The sequence below is a fragment of the Pimephales promelas genome, chromosome 20 (genome assembly GCF_988280905.1).
Source record: "Pimephales promelas chromosome 20, fPimPro1.hap1.1, whole genome shotgun sequence".
NCBI lineage: Eukaryota > Metazoa > Chordata > Actinopteri > Cypriniformes > Leuciscidae > Pimephales > Pimephales promelas.
The window spans coordinates 9,305,236-9,330,611 of NC_142788.1; the positions used below are offsets into that span (position 1 = coordinate 9,305,236).

General features: G+C 37.0%; 1 protein-coding gene across 2 annotated transcripts; it reads left to right on the forward strand.

Annotated features, from left to right (window-relative positions):
* The first annotated feature begins 497 nt into the window (after positions 1-497).
* On the forward strand, positions 498-21,087 carry LOC120491812 (uncharacterized). 2 transcript variants are annotated; one of them, XM_089124531.1, is made up of 3 exons: positions 498-837; positions 18,744-19,181; positions 20,586-21,087. In XM_089124531.1, exons 2-3 carry the CDS (start codon positions 18,746-18,748, stop codon positions 20,780-20,782), a joined length of 633 nt encoding a protein of 210 aa, XP_088980657.1. In that variant the 5' UTR covers positions 498-837; positions 18,744-18,745; the 3' UTR covers positions 20,783-21,087. The 2 variants fall into 2 exon arrangements, with proteins under 2 accessions (XP_088980657.1, XP_039545721.2); XM_039689787.2 differs by lacking the exon at positions 498-837 and adding an exon at positions 14,522-14,657.
* The last annotated feature ends 4,289 nt before the right edge of the window (positions 21,088-25,376 follow it).

The window sequence follows — 25,376 nt, forward strand, 5'->3', positions numbered from 1 at the left end:
GCTGAAATATTCTAAAATCTTGTGTGTTATATTCTAAAACCTTTTGTGTTTATTATTACACAAATGCAACAAGCTACTTCTCCATATGCAACTATGTATAAAAATAACGTATTAACAATGAGAGATATTAGGTTGCTATATGTAACGTAATTGCGATTTGCAAAATAGTTTCCTCAGAACGTATTTCGTGTGATACAGGGTTGCACATATCATGTCTTGAGTCCAATCGATAAGTAAATAAAACACGGAAGGCCATTTGACATGTTGTCTTTTATATGAATATTTTTGAGTTAGTTTAGAATTTGCAACATAATTGTGCAAGGCGTAATAGACGTTCCCTCTCGGGAGCAAGAGTGTTGCGTTTGTGCGTGTGCATTTTTTTAAAAAAAATTGAGGGCGGGTCTTCTGTAAAATTCGGAAAGATCCTCCGCTATACCTTTAAATTATGTTAAAAGTGATGCAACTACGCCATCTGGGGGCAGTTTGATTCAGTATGACTGTGGGAATCGCGCTGTACTTACCCACACTGTGATATGAAGAGATAATGGGTAAGTCACGCAATTTGGGAGGTCTGGGACAATCAGTGTTTTCTTATAATTCTAAGTACATATGTCTCGTATTTTGTCACACAATGTACTTATAATGATTTCAGTTAACTATTTTGAGTTTATTTGATGATGTATGTGTCGGGTAAAGCCATGTTTTAGAGATTTGCGACCAAGCAAATTTACATGTGAACTAGCGTGCTAATTGTCACTTGCTTTACATGCTATTTAGATTGTTGTCCCGAGATCTAATTGCTGAACCAAGATTCAACACTGTCATACTGTGTTTCAGGTAAGAATCTTATGTTGTGTAAATGATTTTATTGTCATGTTATTTGTTGTACGCAAATCGAGTTTAGTTATCTTGCAGACCAGTGTTGTAGTCTTGAGATTAGTCGAACATGTGCTCGACTGCTGCGTTTGCAATGATAATGTTCCTTATTTTGTTATTTCAATATAATATAAAATGGATCAAGCAGTTTCATGATTGCAATGCTGAAATGTACTGTATGTTGTATGTTGGGATTATAATTCAGCCTAAATATTCTAAAACCACTATACGATCACACAGTTTTATTTTATTTCATAGACATGCAAGTCTATGCATTTTTGTTGTGAATATGTTTGATATCTAATTTGGTTTATTCCCCATTAGAAGTATCATATAGGGCCTACATTTGTAACTAGCACAAATACATTCCTGTATCTGGATGGCATTTAACACACACTGTGATATGAAGAGATAATGGATTGTTGTCCCGAGATCTAATTGCTGAACCAAGATTCAACACTGTCATACTGTGTTTCAGCAATAAAGAAACCTGATCCAAGAGATTGTCCGAGGTGATGTGTAGCAGCAACAGTAGAATGGAGTGACCCGTCACATATATACGCCAAATAAATTCCCAATTAAATTGTCCAACTTCCACCAACAGTCCCTCTTGGCCTGGAAATTATCTTTCAGTCACAACTTCTCACCACACAAATCTCTCCTTTGGAGCAACAGCGACATTATTAGGAATAAATCCGTATTCTTCCCTAAGTGGTTCGATTAACCATATACTGTGCTTATTTGATGATTTTGGCTCCATGCTCTCTTATGAACAGTTTATGGTAGCTCACGATTTCCCAGTACATTTTAAAGAGTTTAAATCTATCACTGATGCCATCCCTAGCGGAATCACATTCGCAGACACTTGCAAAAAAGTAACTCCATTTTTCCAAGGGGGATGTTTTATTGGAATTCCTTAATAAGTGATGTTAATTGGAAAAAAAACATGGTTGATAACGCATAAATACTGTATCTCTAATAAGGCTAAAGAGGTCCACTTTAAACTTTTACACATTTACAAATTATTTTGTTTCCAAGTTTCTAGATATTGACACATGTTGAACCTTTTGTAAACAGGACACTGACACCATTACTCATTTATTTTTTAATTGTCCAGTTACCAAAAGATTTTGGGATGATTTAGGTACTCATTTCCTCCAATCTCATAATATAACTCGCTCTTTCACCCTGAAAGATATTATCTGTTACTATTGTTTCCCACAAGATGGCACCCTGGAGTTTGTCTTAAATTTTATAATCTTATATGCTAAGTTCTTTATACACAAGCAGAAATTTAATAAGTCTTCCTTATGTTTTAAGCATTTTATTTTGGAACTGAATATGTTTCTTAAATCACACAAACTTGTAAAGAACAAGATGAATAGAACGCTTTTATCTCAATATTATGACCTATTCCCTAATTCCTCTTAATATCCTTATTTTTTTTTCCTCTTCATTTACTATGTTTGTATGTTTTTTGTTTTTTCTTCTTTTCTTATCTTTGTTCTTTATTTTGGTATGGTATTGTCTGTACAAATGATTGATTTATGATATATCTCTGTGTAAGTTACATACACTCGCTTTCAACCGTATTTGCCCGTTTGCTGTAGTTAAATAGCGGGGCGCTCACTGTTTCTCGTTCGGCTTTAATATTATGCTTTTATGTACTGATTCCATTTATATTTAGACTTTTCCTTCCAAAATGTTTGTTGTTGTGGCAAGAAATCGTAGCTATTTGTTGTCTAACATAGAGTAACAGCCGTGAATGTCACTCACAATATAGTAGGCTATGAATATGTATAGTATAAATGTAATTCGGACGTTCTACATCCATCATGTTTACGTCATGTGATCTACCAGCTTTAGTTCAGTTGCGTCGCTTCACTGCCATCCGTTAATGTGTGTAAAGAATGTACAACATTGTAAGATTTATGTTCCCTGTATGAAGCTATTGTGGAGTCCCTTGGTATCTCGCGTTGGCCATTATATAAACCCAGGTCAAAAGTGTGCAACGCTAAGCCAGGATGGAAGGATCATGTAGAAGAGCTTCATGAAGAGGCCCGTAATGCTTTTAAAGATGGGCTGGGGCAGGTAAAAGCAGGCAGGGCCCCTTGTTTGAAAATAAGAAATGCTCTCTAATGCTAGATTTAAAAGTGCACTCCGCTATATTAAAAGAAATGAAAACCAAATGAGGTCAGATTCACTGGCACGGAAGCTGCAAAAAAATTATGTTAATGAAAGAAAGACAGAAATACTATTAATAATTGCAAAACATCTCTTCCATCTAATATAGACATTATTGTGAACTGCTAAACTAAGTAATCTGGTAACAAGAATTGGTAACATCAGTAGCTGATGACTTTAATACTGTAAGTGAAACCGCTGTACCAGTTGAACATTTATGTGACAAATTAAGATTTTTTTATATAATATTGACTGTTTATAACTAAAGATTCTATGTAAACAATATCTTATATAGGCAAATAAACTAATGATGGGTTAAAAAAGAAGCTGAATTTAATAAAAAATTATATTTAAAACTTATAAAGGAAATCCATTGCTTGTTTTTTATGCACACATTAACTTATTAAAGTAACTTTTCATTTGACTGCTTTGTTGTTTTCTGGCTACTGGTAAATTGGTTAAATTTTTTTTTTAAAAAAAGAGACAATATTGAAAGTCAAAAATGAATGAATTTAGTCTAAATAATCTGCTCTTTCTACTAATGAAAGTTTGAACTAATTTAAATTTATTCAGACTTGAAACTGAACTGATGATAGTGCTGTCATCTTGTGGAGATCAGTGAGCATGACGTTTCATATCTATCTATCTATACACACAAATAGATATTATTATTAGTCTCTTGGAATCAGTAAGATTGTCTGACCGTACATTAGTCTTTTTGTTCCATGCTTTAATCCTGAACAAAATTCCTACTAATATCCTTTAGGATTGTTTTCAAATGATTCTAGATATTCCTTTATTATATATTTCCTTTAGGATAACAAATAAAATGTTTTATTTGGTAAAATTTTAATGAATGTGTAAAATAAAATGTTTTCCGTACAGTAATCGATCAGTGTTTTACACCATTTTAACCAGGTTTTGACTTTATGCACTTCACTTATTCCAAATGATTTTTTCTAAGAACAAATATTCCATGAAGACTTAATACAAGGTCATGAAATCTGCACTGCTTGTCATCCCAACTACCCTTTAAAAATTGTGATAGATCACCAGATTGTGAGCATGACATGCTGATGCCGAATGTGGAAGGAAAATGAAAAGAGGCCGTCATCAAAGTTTCCATAATACTTTTGTATTCAATCGCATATGTATAAAAGCCAACCATTTGCATGGTTTCCAACCATTGAAAATGGTTAAATTCGAGAATTTGGGCATGGGGTCGCACTGAGATCCCCATAACTATGGATTTGTGGCATATAGGGCCTTAAAATGAAGATTCCATAAGAAACGTTTATTATGAATGAGAATCATGAGATATTATCTTTAATACTTCTTTAGTTGCAGGGATGCAAACTTTGGGAAAAACGTATTTATGGCACTCAGACAGGAATGTTCTCTGCCATTGAGTTGATTGAGCATTTTCAGATATTCCTCTTTAAAATAAATAAGTATCAGTTGTACGAAAATAGACCAGGCAAGGCAAGTTTATTTACATTTTATACACAATGGCAATTCAAAGTGCTTTACATAGAAGAAATTAAAATAATCAAAAGAAATCAGAATAATTAAAACAGTTTAGAATAGAAAATATGAAATAATGAAAAATAATGATAAAAATAAAATACAGTAAATTAAAACAATTTCGAATAAAATGAAGTACAGTAACAGTCGGACGAACAGTGGCACAGTGCTCATTCAGTAAATGCACAGCTAAACAGATGTGTTTTGAGTCTGGATTTGAATGTGACTACTGCAGGTGCACACCTGATCTCTTCTGGAAGCTAATAATATAATAATATAATAATAGCTAAAAGCAGACTCTCCATGCTTTGAGCGAACCCTTGGTATTTCTAGCTGATGTGATCCTAATGATCTGAGTGATCTGTTGGGTTTATATTCATTGAGCATATCTGCAATATATTGAGGTCCTAACCCATTAAATAATTTATATACCAGTAGTAATACTTTAAAATCAACGAATTTTACGACGATTTTACAACTCCATAAGAAAAAAACAACAACAACAATACAAATAACAGAAATATACAAATAAGTAAAAACAAAAAATAAAATAAAAGTGGGGAAAAAACTATAAACGTAAGTAAAAACAATAAGAAAAATCAAAAAGTAGCAAAAATAAAGTACGGTAATTAAATAAGCAAAACAATAATGATAAAAAAGTACTAAAAAGTCAAAGAATGAAAATTAAATCAAATTAAGTTAATGTATTAATGTTAATATAACAGTTAAAGTAGGCATTAGGGAGGGAAACGACAGTTATTTGTAAAATGGACATTGTAATAAATCAACAGAGGGTTCAAAACAGTGACAACTGCTTGTTCCAGGGACAGCAGAAGATGTCAGTCCTGAGCGTTTGTCCCGGGACAGTGCAGACGACCAATGAGAGCTTCACTAACAAGTTAATCTTGCGATTCAACGAGGAACATGTTTTTGCTCCACATATATGAGATCTTTTTGCTCATGCAAGGCGACCTGCAGGTAAACGCGTGAAGAAACTCAGTGAATGTATGAAGTTACAGCAACCCCTCCCTCAAATCTGCGCCTGCGCTTGAGCCAACGGTTTAATTCAATTCTTGTCAACAAACCAAATATATATTGCATTCACACAAGGAAAAACAAAATAGTTGCAATGCAACAAAAACAACACAAAGCAGACACGGGCTTGGCTGCATGTCCTTCATTTTCTGTTTTCTGAGTTCATGTGTGCGTTGAAACAGCGCTCGCGTGTTGTCTGAACAGAAAGCTGATCAATATGTTTTCGCATTTGCACGTACAGCTGTTGGTGCAGTTTCGACGCAGCGTCCCTTCATAACTCAAGAGCAAGCTTTTGCAATCAGACCATCTCGGACACACTTTATCTGACACTCAAGGAAATCTCCCCGACACAAATGACACGTCGTCGCACCCAAAAATTTCCAACCGGCCCATCAGGCACAAATCTAAAAAATCCTCACCTGCAGCCGCCATGCTGGAGAAGGAGTGTGTGTCATATCCCCGGATGGTAGGCCTGTAAGCTTTCCTTTTGCCACAATTTTTCCCCTCATATGGAGTATTCTATGGAATAATCAGTATGTGCTGCGTGGGGAAAAAAATCTATCTTTATTAAGGATTGGGTTGACAAAGGTGTCATTTTTGTGTTGGATTTGTTTAAGAAGGATAGCAGCTTTTATTCCTACAATGAATTTATCAATCTTTTGGGAGCGAATTCCTCACCTGCAGTTTATAACGGGGTTATTAATTCTATTTCTCTTAAACTTAGGTCATACTGTAGCTATCAGAGCATCCATTTGTGAAATGCCCCAGTTATCTATTGGGGGTTTGGAGATTTCCAATGGCAAATGTAACAATTTTTGGATTAGAAGATTTCTTATTAGGAAGATCAGCTGTCATCCCAAAGCCTTTTTCAAATGGAAATTAAATTATCCTTCTCTTTCTACCATTAAAACATGGACTGGCATTAATAGGTTTCTGTTACCTAACAAAGTGGAAAGAGCTTCACTTTAAAATTCTACAAAAATCCCCGTAACTCTCTTCTTTCTAAATTTAAGTTGGACGTCTCTTCACACTGCACATTCTGTAACCTTGAAACAATACCACATTTGTTTTTTGAATGGGATTATGTAAAAGAGTTTTGAGCCTGGCTTATTACAAACTCTTTACTTTTGAGGTTGTTAATGTGTTGTTTTTGATTTGGGACTCGGGGTCAAAGGAGATGGATGACAGTTTAAAACTGCTTACTTTATGCGGTGAATTTCATCTTCATAAATGTAAAGTAACTGAATCTATAAGCCCAACTTTAAACTTTTTTGTGTTGATTTAAAATGTGTTTTATGACTCTCTTTGTTTATGATTTCATTGTAAATATCACCTCCTGTATTTATGTGCATGTTTTGTGATTTGTTATTGTTTATTGGACTGTCCCTTATTTACTGCCTTGCTTACTTTGTCTTTGAGTATACTGTTTTTTTTTTTGTGTGTGTGCTTTTTCTTGTTTTTATTGTGTATTTCTTGTTTTTATAATTATATATATATATATATATATATATATCCCCGGATGGGTGCGTGACACGGTGCGTGACGTCAGCGCGCACCCAGCGCCAGTTTCAGTCATGTGATTATGAAAAAAAAAAGTCATCTGATTATGATGACGCGCAAAATTGTGGCGTCTGTTGCTCTGTCTCTATGGCAGCGGAGAATGCGATTGACGTCACGTGCAGCAAGTATGCAGCCAAGGTAATCGTCTTTTCGTCACTAAATTCCTCGTTATGACGTCACAAGCAGAACTTCTATAAAAGCAGCTGTTGAAAGTCTACCATTCACTTCAATGTGGAGCGCGCGATTTCGGACGACACGCGAGGCAGGGACCGATGGCGACCGGTGAGGCGCGTCTGGTGATGCGACAAAGTTGAGATCTGTTTAACTTTCTGCAAGTGAAGAGGGACTTTCGGGAGCGGCAATCAGGATTGAAGTCAGTAGAGTGCAGTGCTGAGTTTGACCGAGGCAATTTAAACGAGAAGCTCATTTTAGCAGTCAGAAACTGTTCTATAATTTATGATATATCTCTGTGTAAGTTACATACTCGCTTTCAACCGTATTTGCCCGTTTGCTGTAGTTAAATAGCGGGGCGCTCACTGTTTCTCGTTCGGCTTTAATATTATGCTTTTATGTAGCACTGATTCCATTTATATTTAGACTTTTCCTTCCAAAATGTTTGTTGTTGTGGCAAGAAATCGTAGCTATTTGTTGTCTAACATAGAGTAACAGCCGTGAATGTCACTCACAATATAGTAGGCTATGAATATGTATAGTATAAATGTAATTCGGACGTTCTACTACATCCATCATGTTTTATACGTCATGTGATCTACCAGCTTTAGTTCAGTTGCGTCGCTTCACTGCCATCCGTTAATCCTCTCCTGTGGCCTCATGGATGTAAAGTGTCCATGGAATGTGCGTGAAGCTGGAAGAAGTAGGTCATCCGGGGACTGTTTTTCGATGTTTGTAACAGACTACTCTGTTGGTGTACTGGTTTTTTGCATACTATATAGCAGGCCTAGGGAAGATTGAAGAAAGATTTTGAAGATTTAAAGGAAGAAAACCCACACAGTGTCTTGTAATGTGTCAGATTGCCGCACTATGAACACAACCACTCTCCACAGTGCCTAATGAAGCACCCATCTTGAGAAACTGCTTCATATCTGCAGTGAAGACCAATAGGAGATCACCAGATAACCGGGAAGAGTTTTGCTCAGAGGGTGATAGAGGGTCTCTGTGTTGTGCTTTCTCGCGGGATAGCTGTTTTGGACGGTGCTGGGTGGTGGTGGGTGTCGTCACTCCACACCATATCTATGGGAATGACCCACGGCGTCAGGTGGTGTGGCGCCCTCACTCCCTCAGTGCCTTCGACCAGGTGAAGCACTCTTACTACAGCGAGACGCTGCTTTATATCTCTCATGGTGAAGATCAATAGTGAAGGCTTCGCTAGGTGGGTGTCGGATGGGGTCCACTTCAGCTTCTCGTGGTTGCCCGACGCGAGTCCGGGAGGGAGGCAGGACAAGCCCTTCCCTGGCTGGGGTGAGTTGGAGTGGGACAGAGATCTCAGGGGACCTAATGGCTGGAGCTGAAATTAGTTAGGTTTACGGTTTTAGTGTGGCTGGATATTGAAGATCCACCCAAAACGTTCAGAGAGTGGGAGCTCCATGCATTGTGGTCCTGTAGGTACTGTAACAAGAGTGGAAAGGTGCTGCGGAGCAGTTGACCTGTGTGGATCGACCAAAAGTCTGCACAGTTCTTCTTCTGCCGTACATCTAAAACCTTGTTTCACTTCTTCCTCCGGTTATAATTTATTGATAAATCATTAATGACAATAATTAATAAACAGAGATTAGTCACCGCGGCAGCGGCGTGTGCAGCTGATGGGGGCTCGGCTTGTCCCCGTACAAAACCTGCAATCTATAAAAACAGATAATGGGAAGGTGATAGTGGAGGATGAATTGTTCAACTTCATCGTGGTTAATGTATATCAGTCCGATGCTTTGCTGGGTAACGTTAAGGTCCCAAAAGATGGTAAAAAAGAAAGTCCCTTGGTATCTCGCGTTGGCCATTATATAAACCCAGGCTAAGCCAGGAATGGAAGGATCATGTAGAAGAGCTTCACAATATTATTATTATTATTATGGCCCTTTATGTTGATTTTATATATATATATATATATATATATATATATATATATGTTCATGTTGAAATAATAAATTATATTTGATGACATTGTCTATTTTGAGTTTTTTTTTTTCATGTCTTCAGTAAACTTTTGAGCTGCCCCAAAATAAAATTGTTTAAATGAGTATAAAGAAATACATAACTTGCTTTAAAATTAAACATGATAATAAATATGACATTTTTACAGTATATAAATTAATAGATCAAATATACAATTCATTAGATGCCAATGTGAATAAAAATGTCTGTAAGGAATCACGCAGGTAAAACCAGACTGTTTATAACATTTCTCTGAAATGAGCAATATTTATCTGAGGAAATCCCTAAAATCATATTTTTGAGTGACGTGTAAAAGTCCTTAAGTCTTGTATTTTTTCATTTTCCAAAGAAGAACGAAAAATAAATACGGTTGTGGGACAACATAGATCCTTATACAATTAACCCATTGGCACTATTCTGTTCAACAGAGTTGAGTTTGTGGCAAAAAATGGACATTCCTTGTATTATTGTATTCTATGCTTCGGTACTTTTATCACAATAACGTGTATTTGGGAATATGGATGAAACTTGTGCTGTTGAACTTATTTAGCAACTTAACCCTCTGATGGTCTTCAAAAAAAGTAACAATTCTTGTCTTCGGGGTCTACTGGACCCCAGACAATATTATTTAATTTTGTAACAGAATACTATACATATATATATTTTTTAACAAATATAATTTTACTCCGTTTATTAATGTTTTTACTCAACATTTGTGTAGTTTTTGGAGAATTTATGATTTTTTTATTTATTTCTATAAATAAATAAATATTTATTTAAATAGGATTTTTACAAAAAAAAAAAAAAACAGCATTTTATGTTAAATAAACTTTATAAAAGACCCAGATTTCTAATTTTCATTCCTGGGGATACCATGGATAATTTTACAAGGTTGAATGTAAGATTTTTTGCCTAATTTTTGGAAAAAAACAGGTTAAAATTTGTAATAAGTCTTTTTAACCACTAGATGGCTATAGAGCTCCACTAGGCATATAAACCATTTGAATTACTGAAAGATGTAGTTTCTAAAGTTGGATTCATATCTAAATATTATAAAATCACAATTATAACAAAAATACAATACTTTGTCAAAGTTTAGCATTTGTTTTTGTACTGAAAAAAACATCGAAAACAACTAGAAAATCGAACAACTAGGAACAATAGTTTGGAACAATAGAATAGTTGGTCTCATCTCTTTTATTTTTTTTTATAGCCTTACAAATGTATTCCTGTGTGTGTGTGTATGTGTGTGTGTGAGCACATTTTCAATGTGTCTTACTGTTACTAATTTATTTTTGCGGTGGTTCTGCGTTTTAGAGTATTTTACTTTACAAATGATAAGCGAACAGTTTTTATAGTCTGTATGTATTCCTGTATATTGTATTCCTCTATACTGTATGTGTGTGTTTGTGTGTGTGTGCATGTGTGTGAGCATGATAATTTGGATTGTGGATGTTTTTTGCATTGTTGGAAGTGTGCCACTTAATTTCTGCCATTTCTGTCTGTGTTCTGCGTTATTTCTGATTTTGATGATGAATTTTGTCTATTTTGAGTCCAATGATAAATAAATATTTATTTATTAATTTATAGATATTTAAAAGATATCATAAATCCTCCAAAAACTGCACAAATGTCGAGTAAAAAAACATTAATAAACAGTAAAATAATATTTGTATAAAAATAAACAATTATTGTTCTGTTACAAAATTAAATGCTATTTTTTTGGGGTCCAATGACCACAAGTGTGACTATTTTTGTCACGCCTACATAAAAACAGATAGAATTCCATTTTTTTTTTTTTTTTTTTTGTAGATCTAGACAGTGTTGAGAGCCGTAGGAAGTTTCATACCATTTGGAAAAAGAGAACCTTTTTTTTTTAATTCAAGCAAAAGTCATTTGGGGTCCAGCAGACCCCGAAGACCATCAGACATGTTAACAACACACACACACAAAAAAAAAACTATATATTTCTAAGAATGCAAATAAATGTTTGATGTTTCAAAATGAAACTGTTGGCTAAAACATTACAATCAAACACTAAACAATGGTTTGCTCTTGATGTAAAGTGCAACAATTATCGTCAGGCCTCTTGCGCCCTCTTTTGACATTTGTTATGTATAATAAACTTAAGTTATTTGTTTATATATTTATTCATGTATAGTGTTGTTAAATAAAAAAATATATAATTAATTACTTTTAATACTTTATATGAACCAATTATATTGCCTCAGTTGTAATATGTTGCCAGTAAGTTACTGTAAATTTTACAGTAAATTTTTTACAATCGTGGAACAGCTGTGACATCATCAGAGCTCATGCAGCCCAGAGCCATGTATTGAGAGAGTTCTGACACTCCCATAGACCGCCATTGTAACTCAGGAATGCGGAAGTAATGCGTGTCATGGACCCGCCCATTAGTTCCAACCACTGATAGTTCCAGCATTGAACCCCATGCATTTTCGGTGCTTCCGATGTCCTCTCGCTGGTAAATTAATGAAATTACTGTATTTTTTACTTTTACACACATTAGCCGACCTCTCGTGAATCTAGTTCTGTAGTTATATGTTATGTAGCCAGGTCTAGTAAATGTTTATTGGAAAATAATAGGTTAATTGCAGTGATAGCTTATACGTGACCAACACTTCACTAACGTTGTTAGCTAACTTATGGTAACCTGATGTAAATAATATTTTTATAACATCATATAAATATATAACATATTATTATATTATTTAAAAAATATCTAAAATATTATATATATATATATATATATATATATATATATATATATATATATATATATATATATATGGGTAGTTGACGTGACGTGGCTTTTTCACCGTCACAGAAGATAAAAAATAATTTATTTCACATTTTCATCATTTAGAATACTGTAAAAAGCATTTTCTTGTTTTACATGAATTTATTGTTTTAATACCAGAGTTACTTTTTATTTTTTTTACAACTTTGAGCCAAATCTCAAAATTGGTGTGACGGGAGACAACATTTTTTCATAAACATTACCTTTAATAAATAAAAAAATAATGTTTAAAAATCTTAATGGGCACTCCTGGCATAATTGTGCAAGTGTCTATTTCACTAAGTGGCCAATCACTTTCTTATACATACATTTCTAAATGTATGGGAATTTCATAAAGTTTGTCACAGAAAAAAATGTCCTTTGGTGTTACGCAATAACCTGATATTATGTTGGGCAATGTCATGGACAACTACATTTAGTAGAAAGACCCCATTCAAGGTCATGTGACTGAAGACCCCTATGAAGCCCATGAGCAGTGCACATAGTTATTATTTCTCTCAGAATTGGTCAAATATTTAACTATGATTTCAGACCACTGAAGTTGTTAAGTTTTTTTTGTCCTTTGGTGTGACGCCCCTAAATATATTTTTTTAATTTAAATTTGTATTTTTAACAGCAGGACTATGTAATATTATGCAAATGTATCATGCCGATTGCTATTGACAGTTCAGCTAGCATTACCATAGTTATTAACATGCCACAAAAAGCTCAAATGTCCTTTGGTGTGACAGGAAATGTCCTTCGGTGTGACACTTTGGCCTGTCACACCATAGGACACAGATGTCACACAATAGGACAAGACCTCCTTAAGAAGGAGTGGCAGAGCTCTGTCACTAAATCAAGAGAAACCCAGACCAGGGTGACAGAACTGTGACATATTGTTACTGTTTAACTGATGAACAATGACGATGTCATTTTACTGTAGCCTATTTCTCAAAGATATTATGTTTTGATGGATCTATAATTATCAAAGTTACTTTAGGTGTGATATGTTTTGCACAGTTTATATTGCAGAAAATTAAAAACAAATGTCCTCCTTTATAATTGTTACTGTAAACACTATATAGTCTGACTCTTTTTATGCAATGACTATCTTTGTCCTTTGGTGTGACGTTTTGTCCTATGGTGTGACAAACATAAAACAACAGAAAAATATACTTATTTCAAAATATGTTTTTTTAAAAAGAGTCAAGTTTGGCATTAGGGGAGTTTCAATAATATCTCCTCCTAGATGGGTACAATTTCAATAAGTTTAGTAAGGTTGGCGAAAAAGTTTTATTGACATTCGTAGGGAAAAGTTTATGAAGTTAATCTATTCATGGTAAAAATTATTCAAATTTTTACTTTCAGATAATATAAATATCACTTTCATAAAAAAAAATGTTTTAATAATGTGAACAATTCTTTCAATTATTTTTTAATGTTATTTAATATAATTTTTCAGTACTTTTTAAATGTCACACCATAGGACATATTTACAGTAGCGTTGAATGAAAACGTGAAAATAATATGTGAAGTCATTGACAAAATGAGTTACCACTACTATTTTCTGAAACTGCAGTTTTCATACTCCATAATATGTATTTTTTCTTAAAAAGTTATGTTTTCCTAAAAAAGTACTTTTTCTTGCCCATTTGTCAACTATATATATATATATATATATATATATATATATATATATGGGGGGTTAGGGTTAGTTATTATGTGTGATTGAAACGTGTAGGCCAAGTACATCGTATAAATGTATTTGTGTGTGTTTTCTGATGGATGAGTGTGTGTGTTTTCTGATGGATGTTATGGATCGTATTTAGGAACAAATAATTCACTCATTAACTCATCATCATCATCTTTATTCAGGACATACATATAAAATTGTCTACAGCACTATACAAAATAAAGTACATTCAAAATATATCTCAATACATGTCTCTGGTCATTCTCAATAGCAAAAATGCTACTAGGCTACTGGAGCCTATAACAACTGCCGATACTATCGGATTGGAGCATCCCTAGATGGTTAAGTTGTTTTGATTAAAGATGAATTGAGGATGCATAATTGTTAATAAACTACAACATTCAATATAAAATAATTGACTTGTCAATATTGATTTCACTGTGACTTTAAATGGCTACTTATCTTAGGGACTCCTTACAAACCTATTACAACAGTCAGAACGTAAAATGTAATTTTGATAAATGTTAGAAATAATTAAGTACTGTTCAAGGTATTTAAGGTAACTAAATAACCTTTAGAATATGTCTTATCGATGTTTTGTCGTAACTGAATCAATGCACATGCCATGGACGCCGCGTTGTTCGCGTGGAGTCGGTGGAGTTTTCACACGGTCCCTTATTTACTGCAGGAAAGTGAAAACGCGTCGGACTCGGAGCAGCGCACATAACTGTTTTATCAACTCGCGTAGACTGTGTAAACTATATTTGTAGTTTAGAACCGTCAACGTAAGACTGTCGCCCTCAGCACGTCCAGGAGAAAGTGAATATCGAACTAAATATTTCTTAAGGCCTTAACCATATTTAAACATAAATGTGTGCCTGTATGAGTTTACATTAGACTAGACCGCAGAGATGCCTTAATGCCTTTTCATTTCATAGTGCAGTGGCAACTGTCTGTGTGTGTGTGTGTGTGTGTGTGTGTGTGTGTGTGTGTGTGTGTGTGTGTGTGTGTGTGTGTGTGTGTGTGTGTGTGTGTGTGTGTTTTCTTGCACGCGCACAAACATTGACATTAGTGTCCAGAAACCAATTTGAGTTTAATTTAACGACATAGATGTAACGTAATAGATCTTATGGTTTCAAATACTAATGCCTAGGCGTTTCATTCACTTATAGAGCTTAGATTATTGGCTACTCTTAAAGGGATAGTTCACTTTGAAATTAATTTTTAATACGTTTTAGTTTACCTCAAGGGCATCCAAAATGTAGGTGTCTGTTTCCACATTATTTTCAATTTTGGTGTCTTTCGGTCAAAGCGTTGTTTAGGGATGTGTTGAAAAAATCGATTCACCAATTCAGAATCAATCTTCATATTAATTTCTAAAGATCTGTAACTCAGAGAATCGATTTATTAATAGGCCTACATTTTCCCTGTGAACTTTAACATGCCGCGACTGATCCCTATGACGCATTGAAAGCTTTCACTCAGCCCGCACATTGTTACAACAATCGAATTTGATTGATTAAACCGTTCATTCAACGAACACGTTCAAATAAGCAGATTCATTAAAATTGATGTAATAAAACAACTTCAAGGTGTTAATTATTTTTAACTTTGAGTTCCACTTGTCAAGGCTCAGCTGAGCAGCAATGCGTCGCATGGGCAACGCTGAAGCTGATGCTTCATTATTATATGGCATTGATTCAATGCGTGACTCACTGATTTTTCCCCGCGGCTTCCTCGCGCTGTGGAATGCTGACCAGCGCTGCTGCTTATGTGCATTTATGGTAAATACCCATAACGTGAATGTTAAAAGGATGATTCGACAACTATTTCGTACGGAGCCCCTCTAGTCCCACTTTGGTAAAAAAAATTAATTATAACTATCTTGTGGCCACGAGTTAGTATCTTGTGGCCACGAGTTACTATCTTGTGGCCACGAGTTACAATCTTGAGGCCACGAGTTACTATCTTGTGGCCACGAGTTACTATCTTGTGGCCACGAGTTACTATCTTGAGGCCACGAGTTACAATCTTGAGGCCACGAGTTACTATCTTGTGGCCACGAGTTACTATCTTGTGGCCACGAGTTAGTATCTTGAGGCCACGAGTTACTATCTTGTGGCCACGAGTTACTATCTTGAGGCCACGAGTTACAATCTTGAGGCCACGAGTTACTATCTTGTGGCCACGAGTTACTATCTTGAGGCCACGAGTTAGTATCTTGAGGCCACGAGTTAGTATCTTGAGGCCACGAGTTAGTATCTTGAGGCCACGAGTTAGTATCTTGAGGCCACGAGTTACTATCTTGAGGCCACGAGTTACAATCTTGAGGCCACGAGTTACTATCTTGTGGCCACGAGTTACTATCTTGTGGCCACGAGTTACTATCTTGAGGCCACGAGTTACAATCTTGAGGCCACGAGTTACTATCTTGTGGCCACGAGTTACTATCTTGAGGCCACGAGTTAGTATCTTGAGGCCACGAGTTAGTATCTTGAGGCCACGAGTTAGTATCTTGAGGCCACGAGTTACTATCTTGAGGCCACAAGATAGTTATAATTAATTTTTTTTACCAAAGTGGGACTAGAGGGGCTCCGTAATTTCGCGTTCCTTTGACACGGCAACCTTTCCACGACAGACGCAGGTAATCGCACGCGCTCTGCCGATCTCTTTCATTCACTGTCTGTGCGAAGCCTCTGTAGGCCACACATCACCACCACGATAAACAGTCTCGTTATCATTATGAACTTGTCTAACATTCAATATGCATGAAGTTCAAAACAAGAAGGGTATAGCCTCATAAAGAACGTGAATATCACCGTTCCTGCGGTTACTTGCAATCCTCCTGCTGATATACCTCTGCGTCCTCTGTTGTCTACACCAGTGCATGTTTGTGAAAGCAGTTGTATCAACACGGAAGGGGGATTGTTCTTTACAACAATCAATACTACATTAATTTGCAGTTGAATGTGTATAATAATAGTATCAATATGTTGCATAACTACAGTCCTGTAATTCAGGTAACAGCTGGAAAAAAATGCTTTTTTCAAAAATAATTATCTAAATCTTGAAGATCGGATCAAATCGAATAATGATAATCGATTCAAGATCTTGAGAATCGGAATCAAATCGATTCTTGAAATTTTAATTGAAACCCAGCTCTACCGTTGTTGTCTATCAGTCATATAATGCAGGTTTAGGGGGTCCACCCTGGGTTCACCTCAAAGAGCATGCACAGAGAAGTCCAAATTAAACATGATTTAATGACTCGTAAATGTAAGTACGCGTTGATGGCCTAAGACACGAAACGAGCGGTTTGTGTGAGAAAACGAACTAGCGTTTCACCTCTTGTAACCACAGCCACGTCCAACTGATCTGAAGGCACGGGCGCTTCAATCTGCGCAATCACCGGAAGTGATTGCTTGTGTGTGTACGTCACTCATTGTTTACACAGAGATTTCGGAAGTTTTACCTTTCACTAAACATATTTAGATATATCGAAATTGTCTTCCTTTGCGATTTCCAGTATATCTAAATAGGTTTAGATCTTCACAGTGAAAGAGAAACTGTTCGTTTTCTCACACAAACCGCTCGTTTCGTGTCTTAAGGCCTCATTATGCTTCTGCGTCAACTCCACGGCGTAGCTACGTCGTCACTGCTACGGCGTCGTGGCCGTTTTATGCTTCTGCGTGAGGTTGTGGTGCTTCGCTGTGCATTTCGCCGCCAGAACGCTAGGGGGGTTCGCGAATCTCTTTGGTTCCGTGCACCGCGAGCGAAAGAGAGATAATGTTGTTGCAGCTGCCAGCTGACGTTGAATAACAAGACGACACAAACTTTATCCCCACAGAAACAACACGGATAATAATAATAAAAAAAGAAACAACACGGATGTCCAGGGCCCGTTCCACCCATAGACAGTAAAAGAAAGTTCCAACCGAGCTGCCATAACGATACCTGTTCGGAATGACTTGAAGGATTTTTTTCAGTCTCCACATGGAACTGTGCTATGCAGGATAATGTGTCCCGTGGCAGACTTGGTTAGTACTGTATTATCAATGTAACCGTGAACATTGTATTGAAAATAAACAACAAACTGTGTTTCAAAACAAACGTTGATTTATTGATTGATTGAAGTTTATTGCGAGCAAAAAAGAAAGAAAAGAATATAGACATATATATATGAAATAAAAAAACGGTTTATTTTTAGTTTAATTCTTTATTTACTTTCTTTATAAGAGTATAATAATTATCAGAACGAGGGTGCAAATGTTAAAAATACCACTATAGCGGGAGGGGGAAATTGGGAAAAACTACACTCCTGAAATGATGTATAATCTGACCAATCAAAGCCCTTGCTGTCTGCGTCGCCTCGACGCGTAGTTACAAATTTTTGGAGGTGCACGTCGAGCTACGGCGGAGGGGTCGGAGAGGGGTTCGCGTCGACGGATGGGGATCTGCGGGGGTACGCCGTCGATTCGACGCAGAAGCATAAAACAGGCTTTAGGCCATCAACGTGTAATTACATTTACGAGTCATTAAATCATGTTTAATTTTGACTTCTCTGTGCATGCTCTTTGAGGTGAACCGAGGGTGGCCGAAATATCTATAATATATATAAATAAATATAATAAAAATATCAAAATTGAAAATACTGTGGAAACAAAGACACCTACATCTTGGGGTAAGCTAAAACATATCAAAAATTAATTTCAAAGTGAACTATCCCTTTAAAACAGTACATTTTCATTATCAGCGAATTATTAATATTTTTGTTGTTTTGTTTATTTCTGTTTGTAGTTTTTTTTTTTTTGTTGCTGTTTTCATTCAATTATTTTAATTGTGTTCAATGTCTTGGTCATAAATGTTTGTGTGTAAAATAATTGTTTTGTTTTATTGTGTGTCTAGAAATGCTGTCTAGCAAATTGGGCAAACAGCTGGGCCACCCCACATATTCTTTATCTGGATGGTTGGTGAGCAAGTTCTTTAAATGGCACAATCAGATTTTGGAGGAAAATGCAGTGAAATTATGCAACATACAACCCAACGACACAGTGCTGGAGCTGGGTCACGGGCCGGGCCTCGGCCTTCAGGAGGCCTCGCAGCTCCTCATTGGCCCAAGAGGGAAACTTCTGGGTGTGGACTACTCACAATACATGCATCAGATGGCCAGCAAGCGCATGGAGGAGCAGATCTCCAGAGGAAAGGCTGTGTTGTATCACTGTGATTTGGTGGCCATGCCCATTGAGGAAAACACTGTTGACAAGGTGTTTCACTGCAACTGTTATTACTTCTGGCCGGATCTGAAAGCGGGAGCGAAAGTGATCCACAGAGTGATGAAACCAGGTGAGATGAGTGATTTAACCAAACTGAACCAAAAGCGTTATGTGTTCATTATAGGCAAACTTTAAGTAGGCGTATATAGATGATTTAAGAATAGAATGCTCTCATTAATCTTAATGGACATTTAAAATGGCTTATTTGGCCATCTTCAAAATAAAGGCTAAAAAGGGTTATTTTCTGTAATGCCAGGAGTGTAAAACTCCGTTCTTTGGCCACTGCCCTGCAGAGTTTAGCTCCAAAATAAATACACCTGCACCAGCTAATCAAGAGCTGAGTTCGCTTTGATCCGCAAGCGGATCGTTGATTCGAAAGCATGGAGCCATCTTCACTAATCGCTCGTGGTACTTCAATGTCAGGATTAGAAACGTAAAGTAACTTAAAGAAACTTGAAGTGCAAGTAAACCTCACTCCTCTGATCTCAATCTCTTTAGCCTCCTTGTTAGAGCGTCTGACTCTCATGCCGGAGACCCGGATTCGAGGCCCGATTCGGGTCGAGTAGGACCCGGGTGGAGGGGTTACATTGGTGCCGTGACCCGGATGAGAGTGAGGTTTAGGGGGTGAGTGTAACGGAGGCCAGCTAGTAGTTGCTGTGCAAATAAACCTCACTCCTCTGATCACAATAGGCACTCTAGCGACAGATGCTAGAGAGGCTGCAGTCTTTAGCCTCCTGACTCTCATGCCGGAGACCCAGGTTCGAGGCCCGCTCGAAGTGGTTCGAGTAGGACCCGGGTGGAGGGGTTACACATATGTCAACATCCGCCATTTTAGGGTACCCTTAAACGTTGGTTAGATGACGTTATCTAATCCTAACCCTACCCCAGACCTAAACCTACCCCGTCACCTAACTGACGTTAAAGTTAAAGAGTCAGTTGGATGACGCCCCAGAATCGTCATCTAACCGACGTTTAAGGGTAACCTAAAATGGCGGATGTTGACGTATGGTCAAAAGCGTCAGTTGTATGACCTAACTGTGTTAGGTCATTCGTACGAATTCATACGAATTGGGCAACTCGTAAAATATGTACGATTGAGCAAAAATCGTACGAGTGAGGTCGTATGAATTCGAATGAATTAGCCACCTCGTAAAATGTGTACGAATTGTTGTGACATCTGGTTCTCTGCATGTCAGTGGGGCTACAGGAGCGGCGTTTGACACATGCCATAGAAGAACCATTTTCGGTTCCCCAAAGAACCTTTCAGGGAACATTTCTTATAAGAAGTAAAGGCCATTTTAATCATCCAAAACCCTTTTTCTGCTATAAGGAACCTTTTGTGGCTCCAAGTATGCTAATGGTTCTTCATTGAACCATCAGTGCCAATAAAATTTGTTTGTTTTTTTTTTTACATTTTTTATATATGTAACATAAAATGTTTAACATTCAGAAAAAAATATTTTCTGTTCCTCAGGTGGAACTATGGTCACAACTCTCAGACCAAAGAGTGTTGAAAAAGTTGCCTCAAAGAACATGTTAAGTGGGGAGAGCTGGCGCCCTGAGGTCTACATGGAAGCGCTGGAGTCCTCTGGTTTCACAGATGTGCGAATGGAGACCAAAAGGGAGAAACTCGTCACATTTCAAGCTATTTTTGCCACTGCTGTGAAGTAAAATCACAAATGTTCAAATTAGATTCTGCCTTGTCAAACTTTCTCAGGATCAAATATACTCCAATTCATTGTTGAAATTAAACGGTGGCTGTAATCTGACAGATTTATTCGATCATTCAGTAAATAATAAATAATGAAGACAACTGGTCAATTAAAATATATTGAATATGAAATGGAATTCATAGATTTAGCAAAATGATTTTCTAGAAGATTAACCTATGGACATTAAATGGCTTTCTGGGGTAATGACGTGTTTCCACGGTTGAAACACTGATTTAGCGATTAAATGAGACATGATACGATTCACTTCTGTTGCTGTTTCTTTCAACAGTCCTTCTTATGTTCATTCAGGATGATTTGTGATATAGTAGGCCTAAAGATGATATTGTCGTGGAAATTCTTCATACGAATACACCTTAATCTGACTTCTTCACCATGGACAATTTAAACAACTTCCGGTTGTTAAAAGTAATAACTATGGTATACAATACAATACAATACTTCCATAAAGTAAGGTGATGGTGTCAAGAAGCTACTATCACTACTTCAATCACACATAGATGTTCAATTGTTGTCTTTTGAATGTAGAATCTTTAGTACTTCTATAGGCCTACAGTATGTCACACTTCTTGCTTCCAGAACGTGGAGTAGGGATACAGAACTTCCGGTCAACAGTATTTCTCAATAAGGATTTTGATTATCAGCCTTAATGTCTAAACCATCTGAGGTAGACTGACCACGAGCTATGAGGTTGTGAAACGAAGGTTTTTGCACCTGTAGAAGCCCTGATCTTATGAAAAAAAAAACTACACTACCCACAATCCTAAGCGTAGTAGCAACGTCTGCTGATTGGTCCAACTCACTGTTACCATAGAAAACGTTTACCTTACTGGCGAACAGCTAGAGCTAACCGGGGCTGTTGTTGTAATGTACCGGGTTGCTCTGCATTAGGACATAGACAGCCATACCTCAGCTTTCACTCTTTCCCACTTGAGAGTTTTCATTTACCATCTGAACCACATCGTCATATGTGACTTCAGGCAGGTTGCGGAGAGATTTGGTCCAGCGGTATCTATCGGACCATTGTAAAAAGCTATCCGGAAGAGCCTTATCCCTACTACTTCCGGTCTTCAATTTTTTCCTGACATATGCCAATTACTTCCTCAGTCACACATAGATGTTCTGTTGTTGTCTTTTGAGCGTTGAGACTATTTCTCAGGTGCGTACCTGACACGTCTTCCAAGTTGCTCTTTGTTGACATTTTATTCACGGCCGTGAGATCACTGGTCACAACAACCAAGTGAGTCTGCAAATAGATAGATTGATACATGTACATTTAAATCATAGGTGAGTAAAAATCAATGTCACAAGTCTTCTTCACAGTGATTTGTTCTGGTGATTAGTTTGTAATGATCTAAGCTAATCAAATGACTGTTAGTTCTACTGTGTTAAGCACTTTTTGGGTAAGTATGTGGTCTTTGACCTGAGCATCCTTAGTCTGCATTTCTCTGTGCATTTAATGTTGAAAATACGTATTACATTAAATATTTAACAATATGTTCACGAGCGGTCGGGTGCCATGCTGCCCCTTCAATGGCTACAATGGCTAGAGCTAACTTCATTCATTGTTTGATCTGAGAAGGGCTAATGAAGCATCACTGTTTCAGTCAGTGATGTGGCCCTAAACCGTTTTGGTCGAATATTTTTCCGAAATTCTTGCACATCACACTAGCAGGGTTCCAATGTTCCTTGTAAAACTTAGAAAATGAATGACCTATTTTCCAGTCCTGGGAAATCTGCTTGTCCAAGGAAATTCTAAACACTCTTGTCCATTGAAGAACAAACTATTTACAATTGGTCTGAAACGGTTAACATTAGTTGCTGGGGTGAGACGAGACACGAGATTGGGAGATTGGGACATTGAGACAAGATTTTTTAGATATTTTTAAGTAGTCATCAATGATAAAATATAAGAAAGTAAAATAGTCTGTAATTCAACTGGAAATTACAAAATGTAAAACAATTTAGCCAAACTAACTAACAGGGAAGGACAGTCAAACCCGATCTCATGGGAATTCGTACGAATTTTACGAGGTGGCTAATTCGTAACAATTCGTACGACCTCACTCGTGCGAATTAGTACGATTTTGCTAAATTGTACATATTTTACGAATTAGCCAATTCGGATTAATTCGTACGAATGACCTTCCCCTGATCCCGCCCCTAAACATGACCGTCACGTGGGTTTGTATCTCTTCCTGAAGAAGCGTGAACTGATGTTGAACAGCCTTCCATCTATTTACTCCCACGCTGTCTCCTGGTCGAGTCATTTATCTCTCTTGCTGTGCACCAAATATGTCCTGTAACTGTTCTACTGTAACATTCTTTGAGTCACCTGAAACTGGCGGTTGTTCAGCATCAGCTCCCCCTGTAGCCAACACCACCATCTCATCTTTGTCTACTTACTCTAACAAAATAGTCCTTGGAGTCCCCTGAATAGAAACCGTAATGGTTGCAGCCTGATCATTGCATCCAAAGTTTCCGCTGAACTCCTTTTGATGGTACACCAGCTCACGTGACTGAGCCGCAACAAACAAGAACACAAAAAAGAACGGTAAGGATAAAATCCGCAAACTAAACATTAAAGATTGAGCGCACTTAAGTCCAAACGAAAGTTTAAATAAAGTTTATTAAACCAAAATAATGTGTTGTGAATCCTTTACTGTGAACAAAAATTTTATAAAAAAAGATAGGCTCAACCAACAATCGCCACAAAAAGGCACAATTAAAATGTTACAAAAATGTTTGAAACTAGGTTGTTACTAAAAGGCGGATACTACTGGCAAGCCAAGGCACATGGAGAGGTTTCATCGGCTCAAGCTCCGCTGTTTCTGTGGCAGATACAGCTGTTACATTAAAGTGCATAAATAAATGCAGTAATTCGAAATCATGGTTATGGTACAAGTTGGTGCTACTTGTAAAGACCAACCTGCTATTCCTTGATAGGCAATAACAAATTTAAAGTCACTCTTCTTGCTATGTGGCGGGAACTTGCAACTAGAGGTGCGTTCCATTCGACGGTGAGTGGACTGCGAAGTGGACTTCACAAGGTGTTTCGCCACCTTAAGTGAGATTCCAATCCGAAGGGAATGAACATGTTCAGTTCGAAGGGCACTGCAAACGGCGTAGGGAATAAGGGAACATCGATACATCACTTCACAGGAAGTAGAGAGGGAAAATCAACCAAGAACCAACTGTTATTGTGCACCACATCAGTACTAATAACACAGTCTCATCCCAAAAAGTTATATAACTGACGTTTTGGGACATATTTTGACCATACGCCAATATCCGCCTTTTTAGGGCCCCCTTAAACGTCGGTAGATGGCGATCCTGGGCCGTCATACAACTGACGCTTTACCTTTAACGTCAGTTAGGTGACGGGGTAGGTTTAGGTTTAGGTTTAGGTATGGGGTAGAGTTAGGATCCCATAACCTCATCTACCGACGTTTAAGGGGGCCGTAAAAAGGCGAATATTGACGTATGGTCAAAAGACGTCCCAAAACGTCAGTTATATGACTTCTTGGGATGAGACCGGGTTGGTACTAACCATAGAGGAGAGCCGTTGGAAGAGATTTTAAATTTAAAATTCTAATGGCTCTGAGTTTATGCATTGAGTATTCATAAATATTGGTATTATTATACAAACTAGAGTATTTATGAATGGTTGGGGTGATGAATGTATCTTTAGGCCTATTATATGATTTTAAATTAGAAAGAAAAGTAAAAAAAAAAAGTTATCACAATCTGTGTGACCCTGTTGTTGCCTTTCTTTGATGACGTTGCAGGGCATTCCAGATGAGTGATTATTATCAGCGAAGTTCACTTCAACTGATGTAGCCTACCGTGTTCAGAGTAGGGAGCAGTGAACACTGCGTAGGGAATGGAACACACCTTAGGAGGCTTTTCCTTTTGGCTACATGGAAATATAGTTTCTTACTGTACACAAACTCATAAAATTACCACCATGTTGTGCATCAAAACTACACGTTTGTACCTTTTTACAGTCTATGGTTTGTAGGCTACACCATATTATGGCAACACACTTTTGACAATTTCATGGGAATGAACTTCAGATAAATCACCCTGGCATTAGCTTCTCTGTCCTGGCGTCATGAGTGCTCACATGACTCGAACGTTACATTACCATTAGAGCAAACATGATTCAGTAAAACAATACATCACTTAACATTTATCACTTGAATAAAAGTTTGAGTATAATGGGGAAATACTAAATTCCCCTGACATTCGATCACAACGTCTCATACAGTCCTTCGCTTTAGTGACCCCCAGTGGACGTTTGTGTTTCAAAACTGTAGCAATACGTACCTGCTGGTACATATTTGTGGCAATAAAGTGTGGAGGTATGTTTTTTTTCTATGAGACCATTTTGGCTTTGCTATTTTTTTTTTCCTCTTACATAATTATTTTTCTCTCTGAAATTTTTGATTTTATAGAGTTGTGTGTTAGGACATTGGGTTTGTATTGCCTTATTTATGGCTTAAAAAAATCGCCGCCGGAAGTAGTAGGTCGTC

Coding starts and splice junctions, on each gene's coding strand:
- LOC120491812 (XM_089124531.1), top strand. CDS start 18,746: ATGCTGTCTAGCAAATTGGGCAAACAGCTGGGCCACCCCACATATTCT. Junction 19,182..20,585: donor CCACAGAGTGATGAAACCAG/GTGAGATGAGTG, acceptor TCTGTTCCTCAG/GTGGAACTATGGTCACAACT.